The sequence below is a fragment of the Phaethon aethereus genome, assembly GCF_964289735.1.
Source record: "Phaethon aethereus genome assembly, chromosome: 3".
Classification (NCBI taxonomy): Eukaryota; Metazoa; Chordata; class Aves; order Phaethontiformes; family Phaethontidae; genus Phaethon; species Phaethon aethereus.
In genome coordinates, this window is record NC_138576.1 from 103,168,788 (window position 1) to 103,194,751 (window position 25,964).

General features: G+C 46.6%; 2 protein-coding genes across 2 annotated transcripts; both read left to right on the forward strand.

Moving 5' to 3' along the window:
* Positions 1-3,211: 3,211 nt before the first annotated feature.
* On the forward strand, positions 3,212-4,273 carry TBCC (tubulin folding cofactor C; the record flags this gene model as incomplete). The annotated part of the gene is made up of 1 exon (XM_081997967.1): positions 3,212-4,273. One exon carries the CDS (start codon positions 3,212-3,214, stop codon positions 4,271-4,273), a length of 1,062 nt encoding a protein of 353 aa, XP_081854093.1.
* A 10,785-nt stretch (positions 4,274-15,058) lies between these two features.
* On the forward strand, positions 15,059-25,719 carry PRPH2 (peripherin 2; the record flags this gene model as incomplete). Its single annotated transcript, XM_081997291.1, has 3 exons — positions 15,059-15,639; positions 18,378-18,624; positions 25,403-25,719. 3 exons carry the CDS (start codon positions 15,059-15,061, stop codon positions 25,637-25,639), a joined length of 1,065 nt encoding a protein of 354 aa, XP_081853417.1. The 3' UTR covers positions 25,640-25,719.
* Between the last annotated feature and the right edge of the window lie 245 nt (positions 25,720-25,964).

Here is a 25,964-nt window from a genome sequence, read left to right on the forward strand (position 1 = left end):
GCTGTTGAGGTAGTTTAAATCAGTACAAAATATTTCAAGTAGATAGCATTCAAGAGCGATAACCACGGGATACAGATTCAAACCTGGAAGCACGCATAACGGAGCTTATGTTTTGGAGTTTCACAGCACTAGATCCAAGTAAGCAACTGCAACCTGCAATTTCACATAAAACAAATGACACTGTACAGTCTGAGCAACAGCAAAAGGTCTGACTGAAATAACTACTATCCACTTTCAAACCAGAGGAACTAAAGCACATGGCAGGGGGGGCAAGTAGGAAAAAACTATTAACACCGACAGGACTATGTACCTTACTTTTATCTAATATCCTCAAACAGCAAACCTGCTTGTTGCAGCTTACCAAAATGAGTCCAAGCCTGAGCTAGAAGGCTTACATTTTATGCAGGTGGTTACTGTTTGGGAAATCATAAATCTTCTGTTCTCTATGGCTTATAACAGAGCACACTAAGCAGTCTGAAAACATAAAAGTTGCTGCCAGCAAAGTCAGGAAGAAAATTGTCAGTCTTTGTATTACCACAAAAAAAAAAACCCAAAACAACCAACAACAACAACAAAAAAACCCAATATCAATTATACCAAAACCTCAAATGCTAAGTGTGGAAAGTAATTTTGCAACATCAAGATGAGATAGTTAGAAGAATCTTGCTGCTCCCTTTGTAATTTTTCATTATGGTCATACACTTCACCTTCTTGTATCTGGGGTTATTTTGCTTCTAACCCAAAGATCATTTGTATGCATTAGCAAGGTGAAAAGATACCAATCTTTCCCAGAAGCTCCTACTCACAGCATATTTGGTCCCTATTAATTTAAACCTCCAATCACCTCTAGAAAAAACAATTTAGAATACCTAGCTTTCTAAGTGCCCAAGTGTCATTAAAAGTAATCATTATACTGCAGCATAAAATACTTAACATTTATTTTGAGCTGTGTACACTACTGTTTTCTTGTAATCTTTTCATATATAAAGTAGTTTTACCTACTGCGGTTCATCTACCAGGTCACATCTGTGTAGTAACACCAAAGCCATACTCCAGTAACATTTGCGCACACTGAAAAACGGCAAAACTCTTTTTCTGTCAATACTCTCATGTATGGGATAAGCACTTACATCACTGTTACCATCTCTATTACCAACACTCGTGGGAGCATAAGGCAAAAAAGCCTGCTATGTAAAATTAAACTTACACATCTTTCTTGTGAAACAAGATGGAAATAAGGATTTTTTTTTTTCTTACAGTGAATTAATTGCACCATATTCCTGCCTAATGTAACATTACTGCAATTACTGCAGGAGTGGATTTGACTATTAGCAAAAATGCATAAAACTTACTAAATGCATCATTTAAACACATGGGTAGGGGAAAAAAATCAAAGAGAGAATATTTCAAGCTATCCTTCCTTTTTCATGATGCAACATTCTCCACTACAAGGTTTTAATTTTTAAGACTCAAAATCCGGTTTTTCAGAAGCAAAATTCTGGACACATTAACATTGCAGTCTTGTGACAGTTAAGAGCTGTAATGCATTAAACAAGCTGCCCCCCATCCAACCTGCTCCAAAGCACTACTGTTATGCAGCAATCCCTTGAAATCCCCCAATTTTATATTGCAATAATAAGAAAAGAATATTCTCTATTTTAGTGCAAGTCCTTTACGCAGTACAAGGATAAAGGCATTTCACTGCCTTTCTTCTGTCATCCTAACTGGGCTGACATTATAAGGTTCAGGTACTCCCTACACTCTAACGATGTCCTATCATATCTAACGCAGAAATTAAACCGTATTTCTCAGGAAATGGAAAACAATGGCTATGTTCAAGCTAAGGCTACTTTCAAATGCTAACCTTAAGTGGCATGAGCAAAAAACTCATGCTATCACCAAATAGAGGACAGTAAATTCACACTACCTACTTTGGGTTTACCACCTTTTTGTTTCAATGGATAGTTTCAGGTCCTATGTTAAATTAATATAGGTAACTTTGAAATGCCAAGGGGAGGGAGGTGGTATCTGTAGAACTGGACAGAGTTAAATTTTGTGTGTGTTTCTAAGAGAGTGCTTCATGTTAACTTTCTTTGCAAAAATTAACATTCCATGAAATCAAAGAGCAATTCTCAAATACACAATGGTCACTTTTCTGCTCTGTAGCCAGGTGTACTGCATTTCATGTTCCTGCTGCAAGTTTACTTAAAACACATCTCCTACTTGGAAACTGAAACATGTAAGTAATTCCTTGCCATGTTTCCATATAGGCCTCCGTGGATTTCTCACCCAGGCCTCCCTCTGGGGCACAGGAGCCCACGGGCACTCCTCTCATGTCTTCTCTCAAGAACTGAGCTCTCCTTCTGGAGGAAAACAACTCAGGAACTCAAACACGCAGCTAAGAAGAAAAACGGTTCATTTGGCAGCACCTGTGCAGCCACCTGCAACTATTAACAGCCTTTTTCACACCCATTTCACTGCAGAGGAGGAACCATAGGGAAGGTTTGCTAGAACGCTGCGCGTACAGAGCTTCCCGACGAACGGGGGAACGCCGCCGCCCCCATGCACCGCGCTCGCCCGGGGGGTCAGCCTGGCGCCCACCAAAAACACGGGACCAGCTCAGGCAAGACCCGGAGCAGCCAGCGCGGCCTGTGTGTTTAACGGCAGGTGGAGAGCTGCCGCCGCCGCCTGCGCCAGCCAGCGCGGCTGAGGCCCTCAGCCCCCGCCCTACCCCGAGCACGGCGGCAGGGAGAAGACACCCCCGGCCCCGCTCTGTCGCCCACGGGAAGGGCCGCGGGCGGGGGGTGCCGGCAGCGGGGGCCGCCCCGGCAGCCTAGCTGTCGCCGCTCCCCGTCACGGGCGCGGCCCAGGAGGTGGAAGGGTGAGAAGAAGCGGGCACTTACGCGCGCGCACAGGGGGAAGGGTGGGGGAGGGCGGGGGTTATTTACAGCGCGGCTGCTAATTCGGGAAGCGGGATAACGCGGAGCGCGGCACCTGCCGCCCGGACTCACCCCATCCCGCAGAGAGGCGCCGGCCCCTTTAAAACCACAGGAGACCCCTCCCTCCAGCCCTCCTCCCCTCCCCCTTCCCTCCCGCCGGGACCCCCCCCCCCCCCCCCCAGCCCGCCAATCGGCGGCGGCAACGCAACCGGGACGGCCGGCAGCCAATCGGCGCGCCGCTTAGTGACCGGAGGGGGAGGAGAGGAGGCAAGATGGAGGCAGCGGGAGAGGCGGCGGCGGCGGCCGCAGTGTCCCGCGAGGGGCGGCGGGTGCCGGCTGCCTTCGTGGCTCCTCTGCAGCCTGAGGTGGCCGCCGCCGTGGTGCTGCCGGAGCGGCTGCAGCGGCGGGAAGCGGAGCGGCAGCAGGGCGTGGAGCGGCAGCGGCAGAAGAAGGAGGCGCAGGTGGTGAAGGAGGAGCAGAGCGAGTTCTTCGTGGCCGCCTTCGCCCGGGAGCGAGAGGCGGTGGAGGCGCTCCTGGCGGCGGGGCCGCTGGAGGAGGCGGCCGCCCGCCTGCAAGGGCTGCAGAAGCTGCTGACCGAAAGCGTGCGGTTCCTCGCGCCCTACGAGGTGCGGCAGGGGCAGGAGGCCGTGGCGCGGCTCCAGGGGGACCTGGCGGCCCGGCGCCAGCAGCTGAAGCCCAAGAAGAAATTCGCCTTCCGGGCCCTCAAGAAAGAAGCGGCTCCGGGCAGCGACCCGCGCCCCGCGGAGCCCGCCCCGCCCGCAGCCGCCTCGCCGGCCCCCGGGCACGGCTCCGCCGAAGGGGAGGCGGGCGGCCCGCCGCTGTGCGGGTTCAGCGGCGCCGAGGACGAGGAGCTGGAGCTCGGCCCCGCGGAGCTGCTGCAGCGCGACGTGGCGCTCTCCCAGCTGCGCGGCTGCCGGGTGCGGCTCCGCGGCAACGCCAACACGCTGCGGGTGCGGGACTGCCGGGGGTGCACCGTACTCTGCGGGCCCGTTTCCACCTCCGTGCTGGTGGATGGCTGCAGCGATTGTCTCCTGGTGCTAGCCTGCCAGCAGCTCCGCACCCATCGCACCCGCGACAGCCGGTTCTACGTGCAGGTGACCAGCCGAGCTGTAATCGAGGGCTGCACTAAGGTCTCCTTCGCCCCCTACGCCTGGAACTATCCTGGTATCGAAAGAGATTTCGAGTCTTCTGGGCTGGACAGAAACAGAAACAACTGGAACCTGGTGGATGACTTTGACTGGTTGGCAACTGACAAGCCTTCGCCCAACTGGAGCCTGATCCCCGAGCAGGAGAGAATCAGCTGCTGGGACTGACTGCAGAGGCAGCTCGGTGCCGAGCAAGAAATCCCAGTGTAAATGCATTGATTCGTAAACAGTGGGACTTCATCCCCGATATGCCATTAAATGATGCCACTCGATATTTAAATTGCAAATTACAATGTATGACTGGATTTCTTTTTAAATTGTGGAGTACCAGTCAATTATAGTTTACTGTTCTTACACAAGTTGCTGCTATAGTCTTCATGTATCCCTGTGGAACTTGCCAACTACTGCAGTACCTCATTTGCTGTGTTTTTCTAATCAAGGTGGGGCGAGGGGCACAGATAGGGAAACAACAGTGAGCCTCTTATTAGAGCTGTAGTGCTGCTTTCGCTCATACAGGCAGAATCTGAATTAGCTGCAAGCAGTACAAGCTGTAACGGAATGATAAAACTTTTCATATTTCTTTTGGTTTGCAAGTTGCAGATGACCGTACACAATGTCTTAGGGGGAGTACAGGAGAGGACTGTTGTGAGGTAATGGGGACAATGAAATCTGTAAGTTGTCTTTATTTAGGCTTTTATTTAAAGTGAGATTAGTCTCAAGGAAGTCTCCTGATGAACATTTAATGCTCTCCAAATACATTAATGATTGTTTGAAATTAACAAACCTATAGAGGCTACACAAGTACTAACCGTCACAGTCTGAAAACCTTATGTGAAAGGATGGTCCTTCTGTAAACAATTTTAACTTGAGATGAATAAAATGTGTGCTTTGAGTGTACTTTCAGGGGCGAACACTGAGTGCTGATTAACATTACAGAAGCTAGGTAAACTGCTCTACTGCAGTCTGAAACTTCAGGGGAAGAGATGTTCAGGTGTGTCCCACTAGTTGTTTAATTTGTCTACCAGACACTAGGCTTTGTGGTGCTGTGATCTTAATTTACAGCACCCTGCTACTGTGTAAGTGCAGTGTTGACGGAGAGTGTCAGTAAAACAGGAAGATGAAGTGCTGTACTGCAGTTCCAAAATGGCATGTTTTCTTGCGTAAAGTGCACAGTAACTGTAGTCCCATTTCTTCACTCCTGCTAAATAAGAGTAGCAACATTATGGAATACAGTGTTCTTACAGGGCCCTGTTAGTGGTGGTGAAGTGACCACTATCCATAGATAAAGTATACCTACTAGTTCTAGGTTTCCAATGCCACTCCTTGTAACATTTTACAAGAAATCATTGTTTATCTTGCCTAAGAATCAGCTTAGAATTGTATTTTAAAACTGCAAAATAGTTATACTGCCCTACCATCATATATGTGCCTAACAAAATTAATAGTAGCGGAACCATCAAGAACTGCATCATTGCTATGAGAAGTACTTGAAACTTTGCTTGAGTACTTGAGTGATTTTGAGCAGAGAAACTTTTTTTTATCTAAGTTCTTTTCAGCATATTTAATTTAAAAGGGGAGGGGGGGTAGAAGGGAATTTTTATATATTCTTTGCAACTTTCAGTTTTGTTTATATCTGTTAATGTATACTTTTTGACATTTCAAATGTACTTGTTTTGAATTGTCCTTTGTCCCTTTACTAATGATTCTTCTTTGCGTTGACAGCATCATAAAATGATTTAAAGAAAACACCCTTCGTCTTGCTTTAATGTACATAATTTTTAATGTGTTGTTAAGGGCATATGATCAGATGAGGCTCTCAAGTATCTTAATTTTAACACATCCATCTTAGTACAGAACCTGATTTTGTAGTTAATCTTTCTTCCCCACATATGCTGGTAGTGACAAGTCAGTCCCCTTAGCATCCTCTGTAGTGCTGGGATTGCAAGCTGTTCAGCCTGTAAAAAACTATAGAAATGCCTTTGTTCTGCTAGCCAAAAGCTATAAACATTTAAGTTTACTTACTGTGTTGATGGACACTGGCAAATCTAGAAACAGAGGTGCTACTGCTAGGCTTTAGTGGCTATCGGAGATGTGCGCTTCTCAACACGCTTCAAACTGGCATGGAAGTGCATTCCTGCATTAGCTGTTGGTCCATAGAATGCAGTATTGCCTGAATAAACAGAGTATGAGCCAAAACAAGGAGATTTAGACTTCAATTTCAGTTGAAAACGCTTTCTTAGTGATATTTTTCAGAGGTCAGTTATTGACATCCTAGTTCCTGACGTTCCCCCCAAAATACTTAGTTTTTATCAAACCAAAATTATTAGGCAATACCCTTCAGGAACATAACTTTAGAGGAGACTGATAAAGGTGTTCCAGAAATTACTCTTTCTTAAAGATTTATTGTTACCTTTGTGATACAAAATAGGTGACTGAACCTTGGTCTCAAGCATGAGATGAGACAAGAAAATTCGATTTGAGAACAAGTCTGTGAAAAAGTTTGGTCAGGGAAATTTTTACATGTGATTAATAGTTCTAAATATGTACCTACATATATATCCACACAGTTGCACGTGTTTCCATGTACCTTTTTTAAATGTTAATTTCCTAATGTAGAATCATACCAGGAGAAATTCAAAACTATTTTGAAATGGAAGTATGTTATGTTAATAGTAATGTAGTATGTGAACACAAGTTAGGCACTAGAAAAGGCTTGCTAGCAAAATAGGCTCTATCAGTATAGAAACTGCAACTTTTTCAAGTCGGAAGAAAGAGAAACACCTAAGCATTTCTACCTATCTAATCAGTTATTTTAACAACACTATATTTTTTATTATTAATTATGAAAAATACATTTGGAAAAGGAAGTCACAATTAATGTAAGCACTAGCAGGCTGTCATCTGCCTGTCCTAGAAGAAACAATTTCTCCTGACAGCACCAGTGGAACCAGCTCACGTTCCTCACCTGTTCTGTAACACCCAGCATTTCACAAGCCCTGGTAGGTAGGAAAGAAGTAAAATGCCGCGCGAGTGAGAGAATATTTATTAGCTGATATCCCAAAAGTATAGTTACTCATTTGAGCATCCATTTTCCAGTCAAATCTAGTGTGTGGAAAGTGATAGCTTGGATGTATTGAGAATTACATACTCATTAAATTTTCACAAAAGTATTTAAAAGCATGGTAGGAGTAAGTATGTGTGTGTATACATATATACATGTTTTACAGGATAGTTACATGTATATAATCTGTATTTAAAACTTACTAGCTATTTCTCAAGCTCATTTCTTAACATCTATTTTCTTAGATGGAAAAAAATTATTTTTGTGTTGACACATACTCAAACTAGTGTTTTGGAAATAAGATGTTGGGGATACTTCGGCAGGTCTAGACTATAGAGTTGTCTAGATTATTTCACTTGGAACTACTTACAGAGTAAATACTAAACACGGAAAGTCTGTAAGTCTAGTCCACAGTATTTGTAGCTTCATCATGTTTCTTTACCTTTTGCCTCAGCTGACAAGGCATCAGAAAAGTTGTTTCCCATCTGCAGGTGAGCCTTAAGCTGGTTGTTCGAGAGGTCAAAAACATATCCTAAGTATGGGAGTGATGAAACAGGTTTACCGAGAGTGTCTGGTTTCAACAAGCGGGGAATTTTGTGCTATCATCTTGTCTCTAGATGACTTGATGACGGACCATCTCATACATCACACTGAAGCAAAGCTTCCTTCAAAGAGAGTAAGGAGTGTGTCGGGACATGTCCTGAGCTGCCAGCGGCGGGCGGCCGGGCTCCCGAATGCCCTTTCTGAAGCTGGCGACTGAGAAATACTCTGCGGGCAGGTTGGGCAGAGGTCACGCAGCAGCTGGTTTCAGGAGACGTGCCGGGCTGTCTCCCTTCTCCTGGGTCAAGGAGACCTGCGACGCCAGCCTGGGCACAGCCGCTTTGTCTCTCCGCTAATCGCAGCTTGGAGGAAGGAGGGCGGCGCGTGCTCGGTTTCTTCCCTCGGAGCGATAAAGCAATGCTGACATTTAAAAAAAGAAAAGCCTAGCAGCCTCTTCTAGGCCAGGAGCCAGGACTGCTTTGTGTCTAACCTGCTGGGGAGAGCTCGTGAAAATCCCCTTCCCTGGAGACCCACGGGGGAAGAGGTACTTTGTTCGGGAGGCTTTGTGCCAGCTGAGCGAGGTTTCGTGGCGGAGCTGGTAGCGGGTAACATCAGGCTCACGGCCGTGCTGCAGGGAGGGCAGCAGCAGCCGGAACCGCTGTGCAGACGAGCTGGTTTCGAGCTACCCTTGCCTGGTAGCCAGGTGGAGGACAAAAACACGACGCGAGGGAGCAAACTATTCAAAGGAGCCCGTTGAACGGGCGCGTTCAGGGACGGCGGTTCCCCAGCCGGTTCGGGGCACCACCAGCACCGCTTCGCCCGCGTCTGCAGCCGGTTGTCGGCGTGACCTGCACGGGGGCTGGGTTCACGTAACCCGCCTAACGCAGGACTGAAGCAAAGAAGGGCTCCCCAAGAGCTCTAGCTCCAGTTTGATCTCACGGCCACCAGAATAACCAAGGAACTTCCTTTAAAAACACGTACCCTAAAGAAATTAGTGATGCTAGGCATCAGAAGGGGCTGAAAAACAAATGCCTGCTTGGGATGTGGCTGTGAAGACTTTATGAGGATAACAGAAACACCCTCAAATGTGAGGTGAAAATCGGCCGTGAATAGAAGGCTAACTGTCAGAAAGTTTATAAAAACAGCGCAGGGCGTTGACGTGCAGAACCATTTTGGTACAGCCTGGTTGGACAGCCCTCCTCCCCTCCAGCTGAGGGGATTACCGCAATCTTTAAAGCCAGTGAAACACCCGCAGTTCACCACAGCGCTGTCGCTCGACTTTTTAAGGCTCAGATGCGCCTGTGAACGAAATAAAATAGTTCTATGCAAAAATACACGACAACGAACCCATAGGAGAAAGTTGAGACCGTTCTTCAGCACCAGACAGAGCTCTGAGTGTTAGAATTTGTTGAGGCTGTGAGAGGGAGCGCAGACCAAAGCCTGCCTCCAGAGAAGCCGCTGAGAGCTTTGCTGTTGCTTCCAGTGAGACCACCATCTCACCTGAGGTCTGTCCCAAGAGGGGCTGACCCCCTCGGTTCCCGTTGGAGTCCAGGCATTTCCCTCTGCACCCTTTTCTCTGAATACCAGGAACAACAGTGAAGTTATTTGCATCCTTTCTTTATCCAGCCCTGATTCATTTAAATGGATTCTGGTGTGGGCTCTAACAAAATATTTGTGTGAAAAAACAGGTAAAAACCATGTGCCTAAGACAATTTCCTGCACACTTTTATGCATTATAATCTCGAGGGCTTGGATTTTCTTTTTTAATTGTTTAGTTGGTTTGTTTTTTGTAAAGTTTCTTCCTACTTAAGCAATAGCTATATGTAGACAAGGATCAAATCTCAGTGGCTTTACCTGGAATTGCTTCAGGTCTTACATAATACTTAAAAATTCTTTAGTGGAAGAAATTTTTGTGAATACATACAATCCTTCCCCCCCCCCCTCCCCACCCTTCATATACATCCTACTTCTGTCTTTCCAAGTGGATTTCTCCCAGCATATAAGAGTGGGATCTGCGAGCAGACTTGCTGGATTTGAGAACTGTACGTGGACAAGCACATTTCTTTACTTCCTTTATGCATCATCCTTTTGCTGCTCAGCTCTGCCCCCTTACCTCCTACTTTCCATCAGGCTCTCCCCACTCGTTGTGACTGTGGCCTTTTTTTCTGCGCAGCCTTCTTGTTACGGCCATCGGACATGCTGTGCTGCTTTTGGCTGGGGTAGAGTTGATTTTCTTCATGAGTGTGGTATGGGGCTGTGTTTTGGATTTGTGCTGAAAACAGTGTTGGTAATACAGAGATGTTATTGCTGAGCAGTGCTTGCACAGCGTCAGGGCCTCTTCTGCTTCTCACCCCACCCCACCAGTGAGCAGGCCAGGGGTGCACAAGACGTTGGGAGGGGACGTGGCCAGGACAGCTGACCATGACCAGCCAAAGGGGTATCCCATTCCATATGGCATCATGCTGAGCATATAAAGCTGGGGGAAGAGGGAGGAAAGGGAGGGGACATTTGGAGTTACGGTGTCTGTCTTCCCAAGTAACCGTTATGCGTGATGGAGCCCTGCTTCCCTGGAGATGGCTGAATGCCTGCCTGCCGGTGGGAATTGGTGAATGAATTCCTTGTTTTGCTTTGTTTGTGTGCGCGGCTTTTGCTTTACCTGTTAAACTGTCTTTATCTCAACCCACGAGTTTTCTCACTTTCAGCCTTTCGATTCCCTCCGCTGTCCCACCCGGGGGGAGTGAGCGAGCGGCTGCGTGGGGCTTAGCTGCCATCTGGGATTAAACCACAACATCTGCACAAGAGAGCTCATAGGCTCTACTGTACTAAAAAGCCAATTTCATCACATACAAGCAAAGATACAAATAGCAAGGAAAAAAAAATAATCTGTGCAGCTTGCGGAATTTCAGCATTTTCATTCACGTCGTGATCTGCTTTACCTGACTGACTTGAGGATCCATCTGTTGTGCTGACATGTTTTCCAGCAGTAATGACTACTGTAAGCTTCCTTCAATTCCCAACATATTTCTTTCCTGTTTCTGCAAGTACAAACATTGCTTTGTAACTCATTCTTTCAGTGGCGCACGCTACACTCTAGGCATCACAGTAATACAAATAAATACTCATAATGAGCATCTTGGGGGTCAAAGAAAAACTGTGTTTTCTGAACACATTACCCACATTGTGGATAAGGGATGGCCGAAATGCTGGGAACTACCCAGAGCAAAACCACACTAAAACCCCCAGTGTGCCTTGGCGTAGTTTAGGAGCCGTGGGGTCTGGCGGGGGAGATCGCCCTTCCCAGGGTATACAACCACCCAAGCAGTGAATTTAGCTACTTGCCTCTGGTTCCAGCCCCAGGACCTGCAGTCACCTCACATGCCGCAAAAATATTAGTTACTCGTGTAAATAGGAGGGAAAAAAATGTCGTAAATCAGACCTTTCCTCCAGCTGTTAATCAAACAATGTGCTACAGCCATTTTATCACGTTGTTCCGTAGGAGCGTCCCTGTACACACCACACAAGCCAAACCATAAACCACGGTGTATAAAAACCCCTCTTACCTCTACCAATAGCTTCTTATCATAGGCAAAACCAGATATCTTCATCCTTGCAATGAAACCTAGCCACTTCTAAGGCAAGAAAAGAAAAAAGAACCCAAGAAAGCCACTTATATCACAGAGCAGTGTGAAAGAAAGACTGGGCCAGTATATTTATTTTTTTTTTTACCGACTAAGAGCATTTTCCATAGTTTAGGCACATAGGCTATACATATCTAAAGGTATTTTGCCTTTTTTATCTCATATTACTGCAGATGGAAGAAGCACAGTTGATCCAGGACTGGGCAGCAGACTGTATAGCAAATACCGTATTTTTAATGTCTGCATTAAAACCAACTTTATCCTCCCTCCTAGCATTAACTGGTAAGTTTGAGGCTTTTATTTGGGTTAGCAGACGTAGCCTCTTGGAAAGGTATCAATATTGTATTGTTATCCATAGAAATTACAGTTTTTAAACAATATTTTGAATTTGAACACATTCATGGTGAGTTCTAGCAGATCAGTAATAATTTGAATCTTTTATTCTACTTTTTTTTTTCTCCAAAACGGCATATAAATTATACATTTGAGTTAAGATGCATCCTCTGAGGAGACTCAAAACATCCTTGCCACAACTAGCTTTTGTCTGCTATGAATCGGTTTTGCTGTTTTTGATCAGCGGTAGAAGCGGTAGTAAGCCTGCCCAATTAAATGCAAATCCCAGCCAAGATAAAGATTCATAAGAAAAGCAGATGCCAGGCAAAACCGGTTTTCTTTTTTTGTGCTGTCCACCCCCAAAACACTTCTTGCTGATCCCCCATAACCTTCCTCTTCTGTAGGATGCTCTGCTTGAGACAGCCCTCAGCTGATCGGCTTGGGCCGAAGCTTGCCAGCTCTGTGCCTGGGATAAGCTGGAAGCCTTAACTCCCCGCTTTTAACAGCGTTAACATCGTTTTTTGAAGGAAGCAGCATATGATTTACTGTCACCAAACCCCTTTAAAGCTTCCAGGCACAGTGAGTTAACTTGATAGGAGGTTAGTTTGTGCCACTCTATGTCCCCAGCTGGCATTGAACTATCGCTGCTACTTAAATAAACAGCAGATTTCCAAATCTGCATTGTTTTGGTTGTGTTGATTGCTCTCTGTGAGGACTTTAGAGGTATCACCTGAAGTATTTGAAAGGTCTAATTAGTACCCGAGTGTCACCTTCCTGAGCATCAGGTGAATCACTTGATCATCTCCCAGAAAACATTAACTATTTAGGAATGATTTATTAGGACCTCTCCTGATACCTTTGTTTAAGGGGAGGAGTAAGACAGTAAATTTGGAGGGATCAGTGAGCCCTGAAGCATATGCTGCCTGTTCTATTTCACTATTTTTATTCCTGAATAGACAGGAAACACCCTAGTGTATACAGGGACATGGTTTTGCTGCCTCACATTTATCGTGGACATCTGAATGTTAAATTATTAAGCTGGCAGGTATTCAGACTCTCATCTGTGCTCCTGAATAGAAGCTGCCCCATGTCGAGAGCAGCACCAGGCCTACATCTGCAGCGGGCAGGTTTGCTATTTCTGGTCTTACTAATTGCACTGCAGAACACGTTTCACCATATATCCCCATGATTTGCAGCCCTGATTGATAGAAAATTCTTTTTCACTCACTGTGTCATGACTGACAAGAAAAGAAATAGTTTCAGGTCCTTTTGTCTAGAATTGACTTCAGGCTATCAGATAAATACACCCTCCAAAATACCTCATTTTTCCCAGCTGAGCTCTGGAAGAATCAGGGAAACGTAGTTAACGTGCGCCGCACGGTTATGCGACGTTTTGCCAAGGAAGCAGGAGAGGTGTTATTTCAGTGCTATGGCTCATTGCACAAAAATACTTAACAGGCTCTCCCAAGAAACGGCACTTTCCATCCGCTTCGTGGCAAGCGGAGAGCATAGCCCCTGGTGGAGAACTGCCTTCCTCCCTCCCGTACACGCTCGCCCTTCGCCTGCAAGGACGGCGGCAAAGCAAACAGCCGGGCCTGCTTTAGGAAAGCCCCAGGTACCGGCTGCTCTCCAGGTCACTGCGATAGTGCCCAGGAAAGGTCCATAGCCAAAAAAAAACCTCCCATTAGCACCGGAAAAAGTAGCAGCTTGACAGCCTTTGTCCTTACTGAAGGGGCCTCCGGCATCCCAGGGTCCCAGACAGTAACTGAGCGGCACCCACAGCAGCAGGCTACCAAAATGCTACTTTTCATGGCTTTTTTTTTTTTTTTTTTTTTTTTTTTGATTATTCTTCTTTTTCACACTCGCCTTCCTCCTGGGCAGGTCCCTTCACCCTTCCCTCGGGACTGGTGCACCATGCTGCTGGCAGCCACTATATGATGCCCCCAGGGCAATCAGGCCATGGGTTGGGTTGGGATGAGTTGGGTTGGGTTGAGATGGGTTGGGTTGGGGCAGGTTGGGGCAGAGCCTCCTGGTCCCTCTCCTTTCTCACCGGCAGCATTAGCACCCACGCCCTCACACACCTGCAGGTTAATTTTGCATGGCTGGAGGTTGCCCGAGGTTAATTCTGCGTTCCGGTGGCAGGTGGTGAGCCAGCACAGGACTTTCCCAATAGCTCTGAACTTCTATCAGGAGATGATATTTCAAAGTGGGTAAAACTCCCAAAGCACTGGAAAGAGCAAAAGCCCAGTGGCTGTGCTTGCTGGAAGCAGCCGTGCGGCATAAGGAGGAAGGCCACCACCGGAGGAGGGGTTGCATCCCTCCTTTTCTGCCCGTGAAAGCGGGGCCAGGCTGCAGGTACCTCGGCAGACGCCGAGGACCCCGGGGTGCCTCCCTTGCGCTGGCTGGTGGTGACGGCCTGAGGGTCCCTCCCCAGCCGCTGGGTCAAATTCCTCCCTGGTGTAAGCTGGCGGGTCTCCTTGGGCAGCCCTCCTCCCCTCCCCAGCCTGGTGATTATCCAGTAAGCTGCTCACGTCAGCTCGCTTTTCATAAAAGCATCTCTAGATTTCAGGCTGGGGTTTATTTATTGAGTTTCTCTGGACTTTTCCTTTCTCCTTCCCTCCTGCAAAGGCTCGGAGATGGTAAAAGCCCTGGAAGTAAATAGAAAATGCCAAGCTTAGGTTTTTTAGGTCACTGTAAACTACCCGCTTATCTGCTTCCAGAATACATAAGCCACGGGATGTCATCTCGGGTCAACACAGAGGGATAAGGACTAGAAAGGTGGTTTTGGCTGTAGATATGAATAAATCAGGATCATGTAGGGGAAGTATATTTTTGTATTCAAGCAGCCTTTTTCAATCTCGGAGCCCTCTTCCTTTTTCTTCAAGGGATCCGTATTCTTCTGGCAACAAAGATCTTTTTCTGTCTCTGGGTTTTCACATCCTGCCCAGCAGCCTATCATAAGAAAGCACAAATCTACTAAATAGTAAAATGAGGGATTATTTCCACTCATCTGTTGACAGACATTTCTCCAAATTGGATCAAATGATTAAAGGTATTAGAATGACGTCTTGCAGATCCAGATCAAATCATTTGAAACCTTGAGACTGTTTCTCCTTTGCTTGGAAGGAACCATCAGAAATAGTTGTAGGTGCTAATTGCCCATTATTCTCACTAATGTGAAATTGCTAGGTGGGATCTTTGAATATTTTACTTGCCTGAATCCTAACTGGGGGAGCTCAAGATGGAAGGACCGTGCAGTGGCTCGCTTCCCACCATGCCGTTCGGGGTCTCTTCCAACGCCTGAATGGTTCTTCCTCGAGTCGCTTACGCCAAGAAGAGGGGCCCCGACTGTGAAATCTTCCAACATCTCGCATTTCGAAGATGGCAGTGCTGAAAGTCAAATTCAATCAGAAGAAACGGGTAAAACTAGCGCAGGGACTATGGCTCATGAACTGGTTTTCTGTGTTTGCTGGAATCCTTGTTTTTAGCATGGGATTGTTCCTCAAAGTTGAACTCCGGAAGCGAAGCGAAGTGATGGACAATTCTGAAAGCCACTTTGTGCCCAATTCTTTGATATTGATGGGTATATTATCCTGCGCCTTCAATGGTTTTGCTGGCAAAATTTGTTACGATTCTCTGGATCCCGCTAAATTTGCCAAGTGGAAGCCTTTCCTGAAACCTTACCTGGCACTATGTTTCTTCTTTAACATACTCCTTTTCTTCGTTGCTCTGATTTGCTTTCTCATGCGGGGCTCTCTGGACAGCACGCTGGCCCAGGGGCTCAAGAACGGCATGAAGTTCTACCGGGACACAGACACCCCTGGAAGATGCTTCATGAAGAAGACCATTGACATGCTCCAAATTGAGTTCAAATGCTGTGGGAACAATGGCTTCAAAGATTGGTTTGAAATTCAGTGGATCAGCAACAGATACCTGGACTTCAGCTCCAAAGAAGTGAAAGAGTAAGTGACGTAGTAGGGTTTGTATCGTTATTTGATCAGTGTTATTCTAAAGAAATGTACATGCTAACAGGCACTGACTGGAGGGGATTTCGTATGACATGTTCTTTTCCTCTGCTCTCGCTTAATAAGCATCCCAAACGATCAACTAGATTGCTTCCTCCCCTGACAAATTCCTATATAGTTATCCAGAACACAGAATACAAAGCACCGAAATACAATTCTTACTCTTACTCGGTGCGATGTAAACAGACTTAAAATAATATTTTTTTACTGTCTTTTACCTCCTTATAAACCCATTTCAACAGGAAAGTACCGGAAATTTGCTATTCCTAAAGCAGATTTCAATGAGACTTACTAAGTTCCTAAAAAAAGACTTCCCTGGATATATACTGTTGATACCACTTTTAAAACTCCACTTAGATATTGGCAATTAATCAATCTCATGGAAACAAACAGAAACAGTAACACTTTACCAACAACTCATGTGTTTTAAATCCTTGAGATTTAGAATTTTATTTTTATATTCACTCAATGGATAGCTTCAGCGCTGCGACAATGTTGAGCGTCAACACCCGTTGACGTTCCTAGCTTTACACTGTGTCCCTTGTAGCCAGATGCATTTTAAGTTCTCTCCTGCATAAAAACATGTTCAATATATATACTTGTGCCTAACTTTTTTAAACCTCACATGAAAACAGCAGTAGTTTCCTCTACACAAACCAGAACAGATTGTTGACCAGAAACACCTTAATGCCTCTGATGTCAGCGCCCAGAGAGGCAGTAATCTCAAAATGAGGTTAGGCGCAGTTAGCGCAAGTGAAAAATAAATGTGAAAACAAATGGACTTTTGAAATAAAAAAACGAGCATTGAGCGTAAATACCCACAATCTTTTAAAAAATTAAGCATCGGGGCAAGAGATCATTATTCAGAGTTCTTTGGGCACATCATTTGTTAACGTTCATACTCGGTGGTTGCACAGAGGGTCTTGTAAACTGGAAGCAATCTGCCTTTTAAATATACTGCCTGTGTTAAAAATGTCTGAAGTAATTTTGAAAAAAGCTTTGTGTATCTCTTGGGATCCCTGCCTGATGGTGTAAACGGTATTTCACTTGCGTGTCTCTCCACACATTGTTTTGACTTCTTGGGAGGTCTGGTTGTTTTTGCAATTCTGAACTCGTACTTTATAGTGAAAACTGTTACAGGCTTAACCTACTGCACTGCGGGGTTGTAACAAATATATTCGCTATTTAATAAGGGAGTATTTGCATTGTGAAGGTATGCCCATGGGTATAAATAACTACTTGAAAACATAAGTAGTTCACCTTGCCAGCATTATATGGAGATTTGAGAGACGTAACTTAATCCAGCAGCAGTGGAAGGGCAAAGCACAGAGGGAAAACAAGGTTATATTGTCCTTAATAGATGTCTTGTTTGGGACCCAGATTCACCACAATTTCTTTGCATCACTGAGGCAGGAAATAGGGCATTAAAAATCCACAAATGGATATTAATGAGTGAATTCAAGGTTTGAACTACGTGGTGGTGCACAATCTCTGCTCACATTCCTGCTGGGATGTTCTTTCCCCTTTGAAGTCAATAGCAAGGTTCTCCTTAATTCCAGGGAAGGTGGGCGTCCAACCCCTGCATTGTGATCTTTATATTACTTGTAGAGTGAAGGCCTGATCCAATCTCTCTGAAACTGGTGAATTTACACGCCAATGGGAATTAGACCCAACTCAGGGCACGCTTTACATCTAGATATAAAGCCTCAACTGCATTTGGCATTTAGATATATTTGGGTCATGACTGCAAAGTGGAATTTTTCTTCACCAGGCTGTTGCAACCGCTTCTGTCTGTGACACAACTTTGAAATATCCATATAGAAACCTAAAGCGACTCTCAGATTTTTTTTCACCTTTCTAGACTGCTGGGATTCTCCATGTTGTCATTTTCTAAGCGAAACGACATTTGTTAGCGTTGCAGTCCTCTTACTACAGTCTTCTTTTGCAGTGCCAGTGGAACTATTTGCCTTCTAAGTATCTCTCATCGAAACATCTCATAAGACACCAGACTAAATGGCTGTTTATAGAGAGCAACCGCAGTCTCAAATGAACAATAGTTGGGGAGCTCCTGCAAGGACTTCAGGAATTTTTCAACACCCTGTTGCTGAAGCACGTTTAATGTTTTAAATACTGGCTGCCTTCCCAAGCCAAGAATAAATGCATAACCCCTTCCTGGAGCTATTATCGTCAACGAGAAGCCATTAGGTTTGCTGGATCGATGGTCTAGCTGGATATGGCGGGTCCTAAGGCTGTTGTGGATCCTTCTCCAAGCTCAGGTCACCTCCAGTGGTCCCTTCCACCCTAACTATGCAGTGATCCCTCTTTTCTGACTGCCCCTCCTGAAATTTCTCTCGGCCATTATTTACTTTTCTTAAAAATTAATTTCTTTGAAGAAGTAAGTGCCCCGAGAGGGGCACGTTTCCATCATGAGGAGTCAATTATAGACTCAGTGTAGCCTTGACACAGAAAAGGATTTCAGAGAGGAAAAACACGGGGGCAGGGGGGGAAATGCTGGGATAAACAGAGGATGCAGAGAAATGGCGTGGCCAGGAGGCACGGTGGGAAATCTGCGTTGCATTTGCTTTCCTTTCTCGTGCAAGTTTGCGCCAGGGTATCTTTCTACGTGTGTGTGCGCGGGTGTGTGTATTCATGCTTCCTTCTGCCCTCGCCCGTAGTCGGATCAAAAGCAACGTGGACGGACGGTACTTGGTGGACGGCGTCCCCTTCAGCTGCTGCAACCCCAGCTCCCCGAGACCCTGCATCCAGTACCAGGTCACCAACAACTCGGCTCACTACAGCTACGACTACCAAACGGAGGAGCTCAACCTCTGGCGCCGCGGCTGCCGGGAAGCCCTCCTGCACTACTACAGCAGCATGATGAGCTCGATGGGCATCGTCATCCTCCTCGTCTGGCTTTTCGAGGTAACCCTCTCCCCCCAGCCCCGCTTTGCTGAGGCGCCGGCTCCGAAGCGGCAGAGTGGACTTCTCAGTTAAAAATCTATTTGAAATAAGAAAAATTATTTTTAAAATAATTAAAAAAAAGATGGTCCACTGCTATTCTTTGGCTAAGAAAACATCTAATAGTGAGCATCTGCATCAGGCCTGAAAGGTCCCAGGCTGGAGACACAGCTGGGAAGCGTGGGCATGGGGTGGGGGTTAGATTGCAGACCCCCCCCTTCAGAGCCAGGGGCCAGAGCCTCGAGTGTTCCACAGCGAGAGGGGAAAGAAGGACTGATTCTGTGCCAAACGCAGGGTGCTGAGCAGGGAAGAGCATGGGAGGGCTCAGCTGTCCAGGTGCATCGCTTTTACGTGTGTCACCATTAGTGGGGAATGAAAAACCCGCAAAGCAGCACATCAGAAAGAGGCAGCAGTAATTTGTAGGACAGAAAGCGCAATTAAGGAGTTCACGCGCTGATGAAAGCGAGACCTGGAGCCATGCATAGTGTCCAGCTTCAGGGCAGCATTTGATTTAAGGTCCTTCATCAAGCTCCGCCAAGGTTTTCGGTCACCAGAAGTGGTTTAGGTGAAGCGGATGGATTAATTTTTATTTCATTCTGCTTCCTGAAACCGCCGCGTGTGCGCCGCCGGCGGCCGGCACTGCCCAGCGCGGGCGTTCCTGGGCACCCTAACCCGACGCGCAGCTACAGCACCCTTCACCCCACGTGAGGAGAAGGCGGCCTTCTGCCTCTGGGCGGCGGCCGGTTTTCTCACCGGGGTGCCTGATCACGACTCCATCTCCGGGAGGGTGGGCTGGCCGTGGCACGAGGGCCGGCGCCTGAGGTGCTGGGTGCGGCGGTAGGGCGGGAGCGGAGGGCGGACGGGGAGGGTGCAGCAGACCCTCTTCTAACCCTTGAAATGGCTCGCTGCAAATGGCATCGCCGGTTTCAAATGATTCGGCCGGCTTTTAAAAAAATTGGGATAGACAGAAATTAAAAGAAGGTGCATTATATTTTGCTACAGGCACTGGGAATGAACGTGCTTTTTAGAAAATAAACACCTACCTAAATAATCTGTGACTTGAGAGGGATGAAAAGCTATCATAAAGTTACTTCACATTGTGCTATTTTAAAAATAACCCCTCCTCATAGCACTGTTATTCTGGTAAGAAAAGAAAGAGAAGCTCGCGTCTCAGCCTAATTTCAAATGAAAAGTTCTTGAAGAGAGAGGAATTTTGTCTGTATATGACAATCAGAAGGAGATTCAAAAACTCAGGAGAAAATTGCCCAGAAATACTAATGTGAGCTGCAAAAAATTGTGACTAGGAACCCGTAACATGCCTCTGCGGACTTCTAGGAGATTCGTGACAGTGACACATTAACATTAATAGCAGCGATAAAAATACAGTATTTTATTTCTTCAAAGTACACCTGGCTACTCTTTTCAACCTGTGGCATAATGAGAAATACTATCAATCATCTCTTTTTTCCTTTGTCTTTTTTAAAATAAAAGGTGAGATTTATTTTTTTTTCCCAGGTAATCAGAGGTCTCTCAGGGCAAAGCTTTATAGAAATATCGCAGTCCTGGGTTATATTAATTTGCCCTCCTGGATACTTAGGACTTGCCTGATGCTCTACCATAAACGGCTCAGATTTGGGTCTCAAACTCCCTCCGCTTTTAAGGCAAACTGTGAAGGGAGTAAGCAAAGCAAGAAGCAGACGTTACCTTGAAATATATAACCACTTTCCTTACATCCCAGTCAGGGTAGGGAACAATTTTGTACTGAGTAGCAGCGCAGCAGCACTCCTGACTCCTGGCCAAGGCAAGATGTCCGTCTGGCCGGCGTGCGACCCAGTGGGGCCGTTCGGGTGCTGGCTCTGCGCTTCTCGTTTTTCCCTCGGGCCAGCTCGCTCAGAATCACAGAATCACGGAATCAGTAAGGTTGGAAAGGACCTTCAAGATCATCAAGTCCAACCATTAATCCAGCGCCACCATGTCCCCTAAACCATGTCCTGAAGCGCCACATCCACACGTTTTTTGAACACTTCCAGAGATGGCGACTCCACCACCTCCCTGGGCAGCCTGTTCCAATGCCTGACCACCCTCTCGGTGAAGAAATTTTTCCTAACATCCAATCTAAACCTCACCTGGCACAACTTGAGGCCATAGTTATGGAAACGTGCCACAGCAAAGGAGCGGCCCGGTTTGCGTCGCAGCCGGCCCCGCTGGGAAGTCAAGCCAAAGCGGCACCTCCCCAGCAAAGCCCTGCCGGGGGCCTGCGGGGAGCCCTTCCTGGGCTGGCGGTCTTCAGGTGTGGGATGCGGGACGCAGCGCGGAGGGAAACGCCAAGTGCGGCCCTTACTTTGAGCTGTAGGAAAACCTAACGTGCCAAATGGGCACAGGGACCTCAGGGAAGGCCGTTTAGGTCTGATGTTTCTATATTAGGTGTAAGGAAGAACGAACCTATTTTGAAGTATTAAAACTTCTATTGGAAAAAAAATGCAGCGTGTCATATTTGCTGGAAATATATTATTATCCGCATGCTGCTTTTACTAGGAAAAGCTGTAGGCTTCCCGGGAGTGACAACCGGTCATGAGGGTGACAAAAAAAGATCACACCCTGCTCTAGCTAAGCCGCCTCAGGCTAAACCCTGGCAAACAGATGGGCTTCTCTGCAGAAGGTCAAGAAGAGCAAGCCTAGGAAGCCTGGCTGCCGCCTTCGCCTCAGCCAGCAAAGAGGAAATGGAGGGTTCAAGGGTGCCCTGAACGGGACGTTTCAAAAGCAAGGGAGGACAGCAGCCAGTTCCTGAGATGCTCCAGGTCCCTCACCTGTATAGACACGTGGCTCTCGATAGGTCACAGCTACTGCGATGGCCGAGACCCTGAGATTCATCTCACGTGTGGTGCTGCAGAGGGAGCCCAGCGCTGAGCGCCAGCGGGTGGGAACCCAGGAGAGCTGTGAGCCATGAGCGGGATGTGCACTGCACATCGTGCGCCGGAGAGTAAACCCTCCGATGCGTTCAACACTAGGAGTGAGCTCCCAGTAACCCTCAAAACCAGCCCACAGGCAGTAGGGGAGCAGGGACCCTCCTGAAGGACACAGTTTGCGCTGCCAGTGCAAGATGGAGAGGCTGGGCATGCTGTGGTGTGGGGATGGCCATACCCAGCCCTGGGGAAACACTGTGGCCTTGTTCTTCATGCCACTTTAAAGTTGCTGTAAAATGACAAGTTTTCATGACAGTTTGTCCATTGGCCAGGGGAAACCACCACTCAGAAAGACTGGGATGATGCCCAGGCCTTCTCTGCTGGATTGTGATTAAGCACAGGTCTGCAACTCAGGGCCACAGACTGGTTGAGGTTGGAAGGGACTCTGGAGGTCATCTAGTCCAACCCCTCCTGCTCAAGCAGGATCACATGGAGCTGGTTGCAAAGGACCATGTCCAGATGGCTTTTGAATACCTCCAAAGAAGGAGACTCCACCACTTCTCTGGGCAACCTGTGCCAGTGCTCGGTCACCCTCACAGTGAAAAAGTGTTTCCTGATGTTCAAACAGAAGCTCCTACGTTTGTGCCCACAGCCTCTTGTCCTGCCACTGGGCACCACTGAAAAGAGCCTGGCTCCATCTTCTTCGCACTCTCCCTTCAGGTATTCATACACACTGATGAGATCACCCCTGAGCCTTCTCTTCTCCAGGCTGAACAGTCCCACTTCTCTCAGCCTTTTGCCACAGGAGATGTGCTCCAGTCCCGTCATTGTCTCAGTGGCCCTTCGTTGGACTCTCTCCAGTACGTCCATGGGGAGACTAGGGAGCCCAGAACTGGTGCTCCCAACTTGTGGCCTCACCAGTGCTGAGTAGAGGGGAAGGATGACCTCCCTCAGCCTGTTGGCAATGCTTTGTCTAATGCAGCCCAGGATACCATTAGCCGCCTTTGCCGCAAGGGCATATTGCTGGCTCAGGTTCAGCTTTGTGTCCACCAAGACCCCCAGGCCCTTTACTACTGAGCTGCTTTCAGCTGGTCACCCCCCAGCCTATACTGGTGCATGGGGTTGTTCCTTCCCTGGTGCAGGACTTTGCACTTCTCCTCGTTGAACTTCATCATGAGGCTCCTGTCAGTTTATTTCTCCAGCCTGTCTAGGTCCCTCAAAGTATCTCTACAAAGCTGATGTGTGCTGAAGGCATTAACATACCTTTTTGAGGCAGCAGACACGTCCAGCTGTCTTCCATAATTTTGCTGATAATACGATCTGTGCATGGCATGCAGCTCTAAGTGTTCTGGCCAGGACTTGCAAATGGAGAGATGGGGCTATTGAAAAGCTGCCCAATTAAAGGTCCTGGATAAATAATTTACCACATAAATTACTTCAGCAAAAATGATAGTCAAAGTCTCTATGCTATCGCATAGGAGATAACTTGCCAGATAGCTAGTTGTCTTCAACTTCTTGGACTCTCTTCTCATCCAGCAGAGAAGGAAGGTTCAGGTCAGTGGAGGTGATGAGAGCCTCAACATTTTGCACTGCTTTTAGCAAATCTCAACCCCAGGGACTCAAAATCTTCCTGAGCAAGATTTTTAAGAAAATGAAGTCTTAAACTGAGAGAAAATGTCACAGAATCTCATCTGAGGGCAGGTCAGCTGCTCCCTTCTGCACAAGCACCTTCTTTTTTAAAGCGTGACCATATTTAGCGACTTGGAGCCATCCAGGAAGCCTGTGAGTACGGGTCATTTTGCTGTCAAATAGTGGGACTTAGTAAGTCAGTCACAAAAAAAGGCTCCTGCTAACATTCAGTGAGGTAGCACAAGTAGAGAGCAGTGCGGAGGCCATCTTTTGTGTCCAGTCCTATTAATCTTTACTTGCAACAGCCATTAATAGGAAAGACACTAGTCCTGTGACTGAGAGCAGCAAAACTGGGGCTCAGATTGAAAGGAAGATGTCAAACACTTTAAATCCCAAGGCTAATGTGATGTGGTTTGTCGCTTCTTGTGACCTTTGTAGAACAGCGTTTCAACTGATTTAAGTCATCATGGTATTGGGTAGATCCACAACAAAATGAGACTATTCCCAAATTCAGGGCCATTAGAACTTTCTTTGAGAACCAAGGCGTTGCGAGTCATGTGTTCCTATGTTGAACAGGATAAAAATTTGCCTTTGGATATGAAAGTATTTGATGAAGCTTGTTTGTTTGACCAATGTTTTTCCCTTTCTGGTCTTGAGTGAAGGCAGAGAAACATCAGCATCTGAAAATTTCAAGGGTAACCAATGGTTTCCCTTTAGTTTCCCAAGAGTTTGGAGACACTGATCATGCAAAAGCAGGATGACCAGGGTAGATAGGCTAATGAATGGTCCATAGAAGCACATGCTTGAGAAGTCCCATGAGCCCAAAAGCCAGCTGTGAATTTTGCAACTGGCCATGCTGTGTGGCTGAATCCCAACTTCAAACCTGCCCAGCTAACCCGATGCTGCAATCCTGCGTGACAGTTTGCAAGCTTCCCCCATCTCTAGTTCTAAAGCCTCAATGGAGAGCAGCACCTTGCAGGTCCAGGGCAGCTCTCTGCGGGCCTCAGCCACCAGGTAAGCAGCACACAGGTATGCCGACCCCATTAATCATTAGGGTCTAGGAAGACCACAGGTCATCACCTCCTTGGGAATTTGGTTAGGATAACAGAGGCATTGTCCTTCCCTTCCAGAACAAATCCTATGAGGTCATTAACAACAATAAGTGGTCTTGATCTTACCTTTACCTAGCACTCGAAGGACTAAACTAGTTTTACTGCTGCCCCATCCTGACCACCTGCTCTACCCCCTCATCAAGCTGGCTCTTCTGGGTGCTGCCTTTTCTTTCTTTCCCCACTTCACAGATTGATCACTTTTCTTCATAAGCACCACAATGATGGAAGTCAGATTGTTCTGACTGGTGTCAGAAGGCAGGAAACTGGCTAAAAATGTTCTCTCTGGGGTGTTGCCCGTGTCAGGGGTTTTACACCAGCATAATACAGTAGAGTCAGTCTCAGTCAGGGCTGCTGGGACTGGTAAATATTTTATCAGAAATAGAAATTTGTTTTAGGTGGAACCAGTGAGAGAGAGATCACCTCCTGCCTTGGTTTCTTTATTTGCACATACCTATATAAAAACAAAACCAGAATTTCAAGTAGGCAAGTTGATGCCTCAAATCCCAATGCTGCTCTGTTCTGCACAGATGCCGATTCATTAATATCTCCTTGATCAGATTAATACACTTGCCAAACATATTAAGGTCAATGTGAAGTAAAAATATTTTGAGTTAAAATTAAGTGGATGGTGGCAGGGCATGTTGTTGCACATACAAACAGCTTTATTGACATCTAGTGCACAGGAGCAGAAGTTTCAAAAAAAATCTCTCAGGAGGCGCCTACCCTGTGACGGGGTACGTGGAAAGCCCTCTTGTGCACATGGCCACTCCGGCACATACGTAATTCCTAAGTTGATGCATCCACTCATTGCTTATCAACGCTTCCCATGGCACTCTCTGATTTCAGACCTCCACCTTTCTCCTCTCCTACTTTGGAAGGGACATTTTCTTCCTGCCAGCACCTCCTCATCCCCGTTGGCCATCCACAGGGGAAGGCTGCTCAGGATCTCCTCTCATTTGGAGGATTCCCACAGCCCTTAAGCTCTATCTGCTTGGTGCTCTTGGCATTCTGTTCACGCCACCAGCCCGGGCTGCTGATAGCAGGGTGTAGAGGGTGTAGAGGTTTGCCTGATGTTCTCTTTTCCATTGCATGGCGCAGATGTCCGTGATGGTTGGCTTGCGTCTTCTGCACACCTCTCTGGAAAGCATCGCAAATCCGGAAGACCCTCAATGTGAAAGTGAAGGCTGGATCCTGGAGAACAGCCTGAAGGGCACTTTGAAGTCCGCACTGCAGAGTTTGAAAAAGATTGGTAAGTTCAACCAGGTGGAAGCAGATGCCGAAGGGGCCGAAGGAGAGGAAGGTGGGAAGACTCCAGCCATCACAACGGTCAGTTGAGCTTCTAATTGATGTGGACTTTTTATCAGAGAGTAATAAAAAAAACTGAGATCTGTGAATATCTACATTTTAAAAGCTATGTATCAACCATCAGAACACACATTTCTACGTATGCTTTTTTTTTGTATATGGGAGTATACAACATAGTGCACCTTGGGATAACACAATTATCCACAACGTGAGTACACCATATTCATAACTTCTGGGGGAAATGATCCCACTAGGACTTGCAATATTCACCTGTTCCCTTATCAGGGACAGTTAGTTTAAAAAAAAAAAAATTTAAAAATTGGTGGCATCACACGGTGATCCATTCCATCTTATT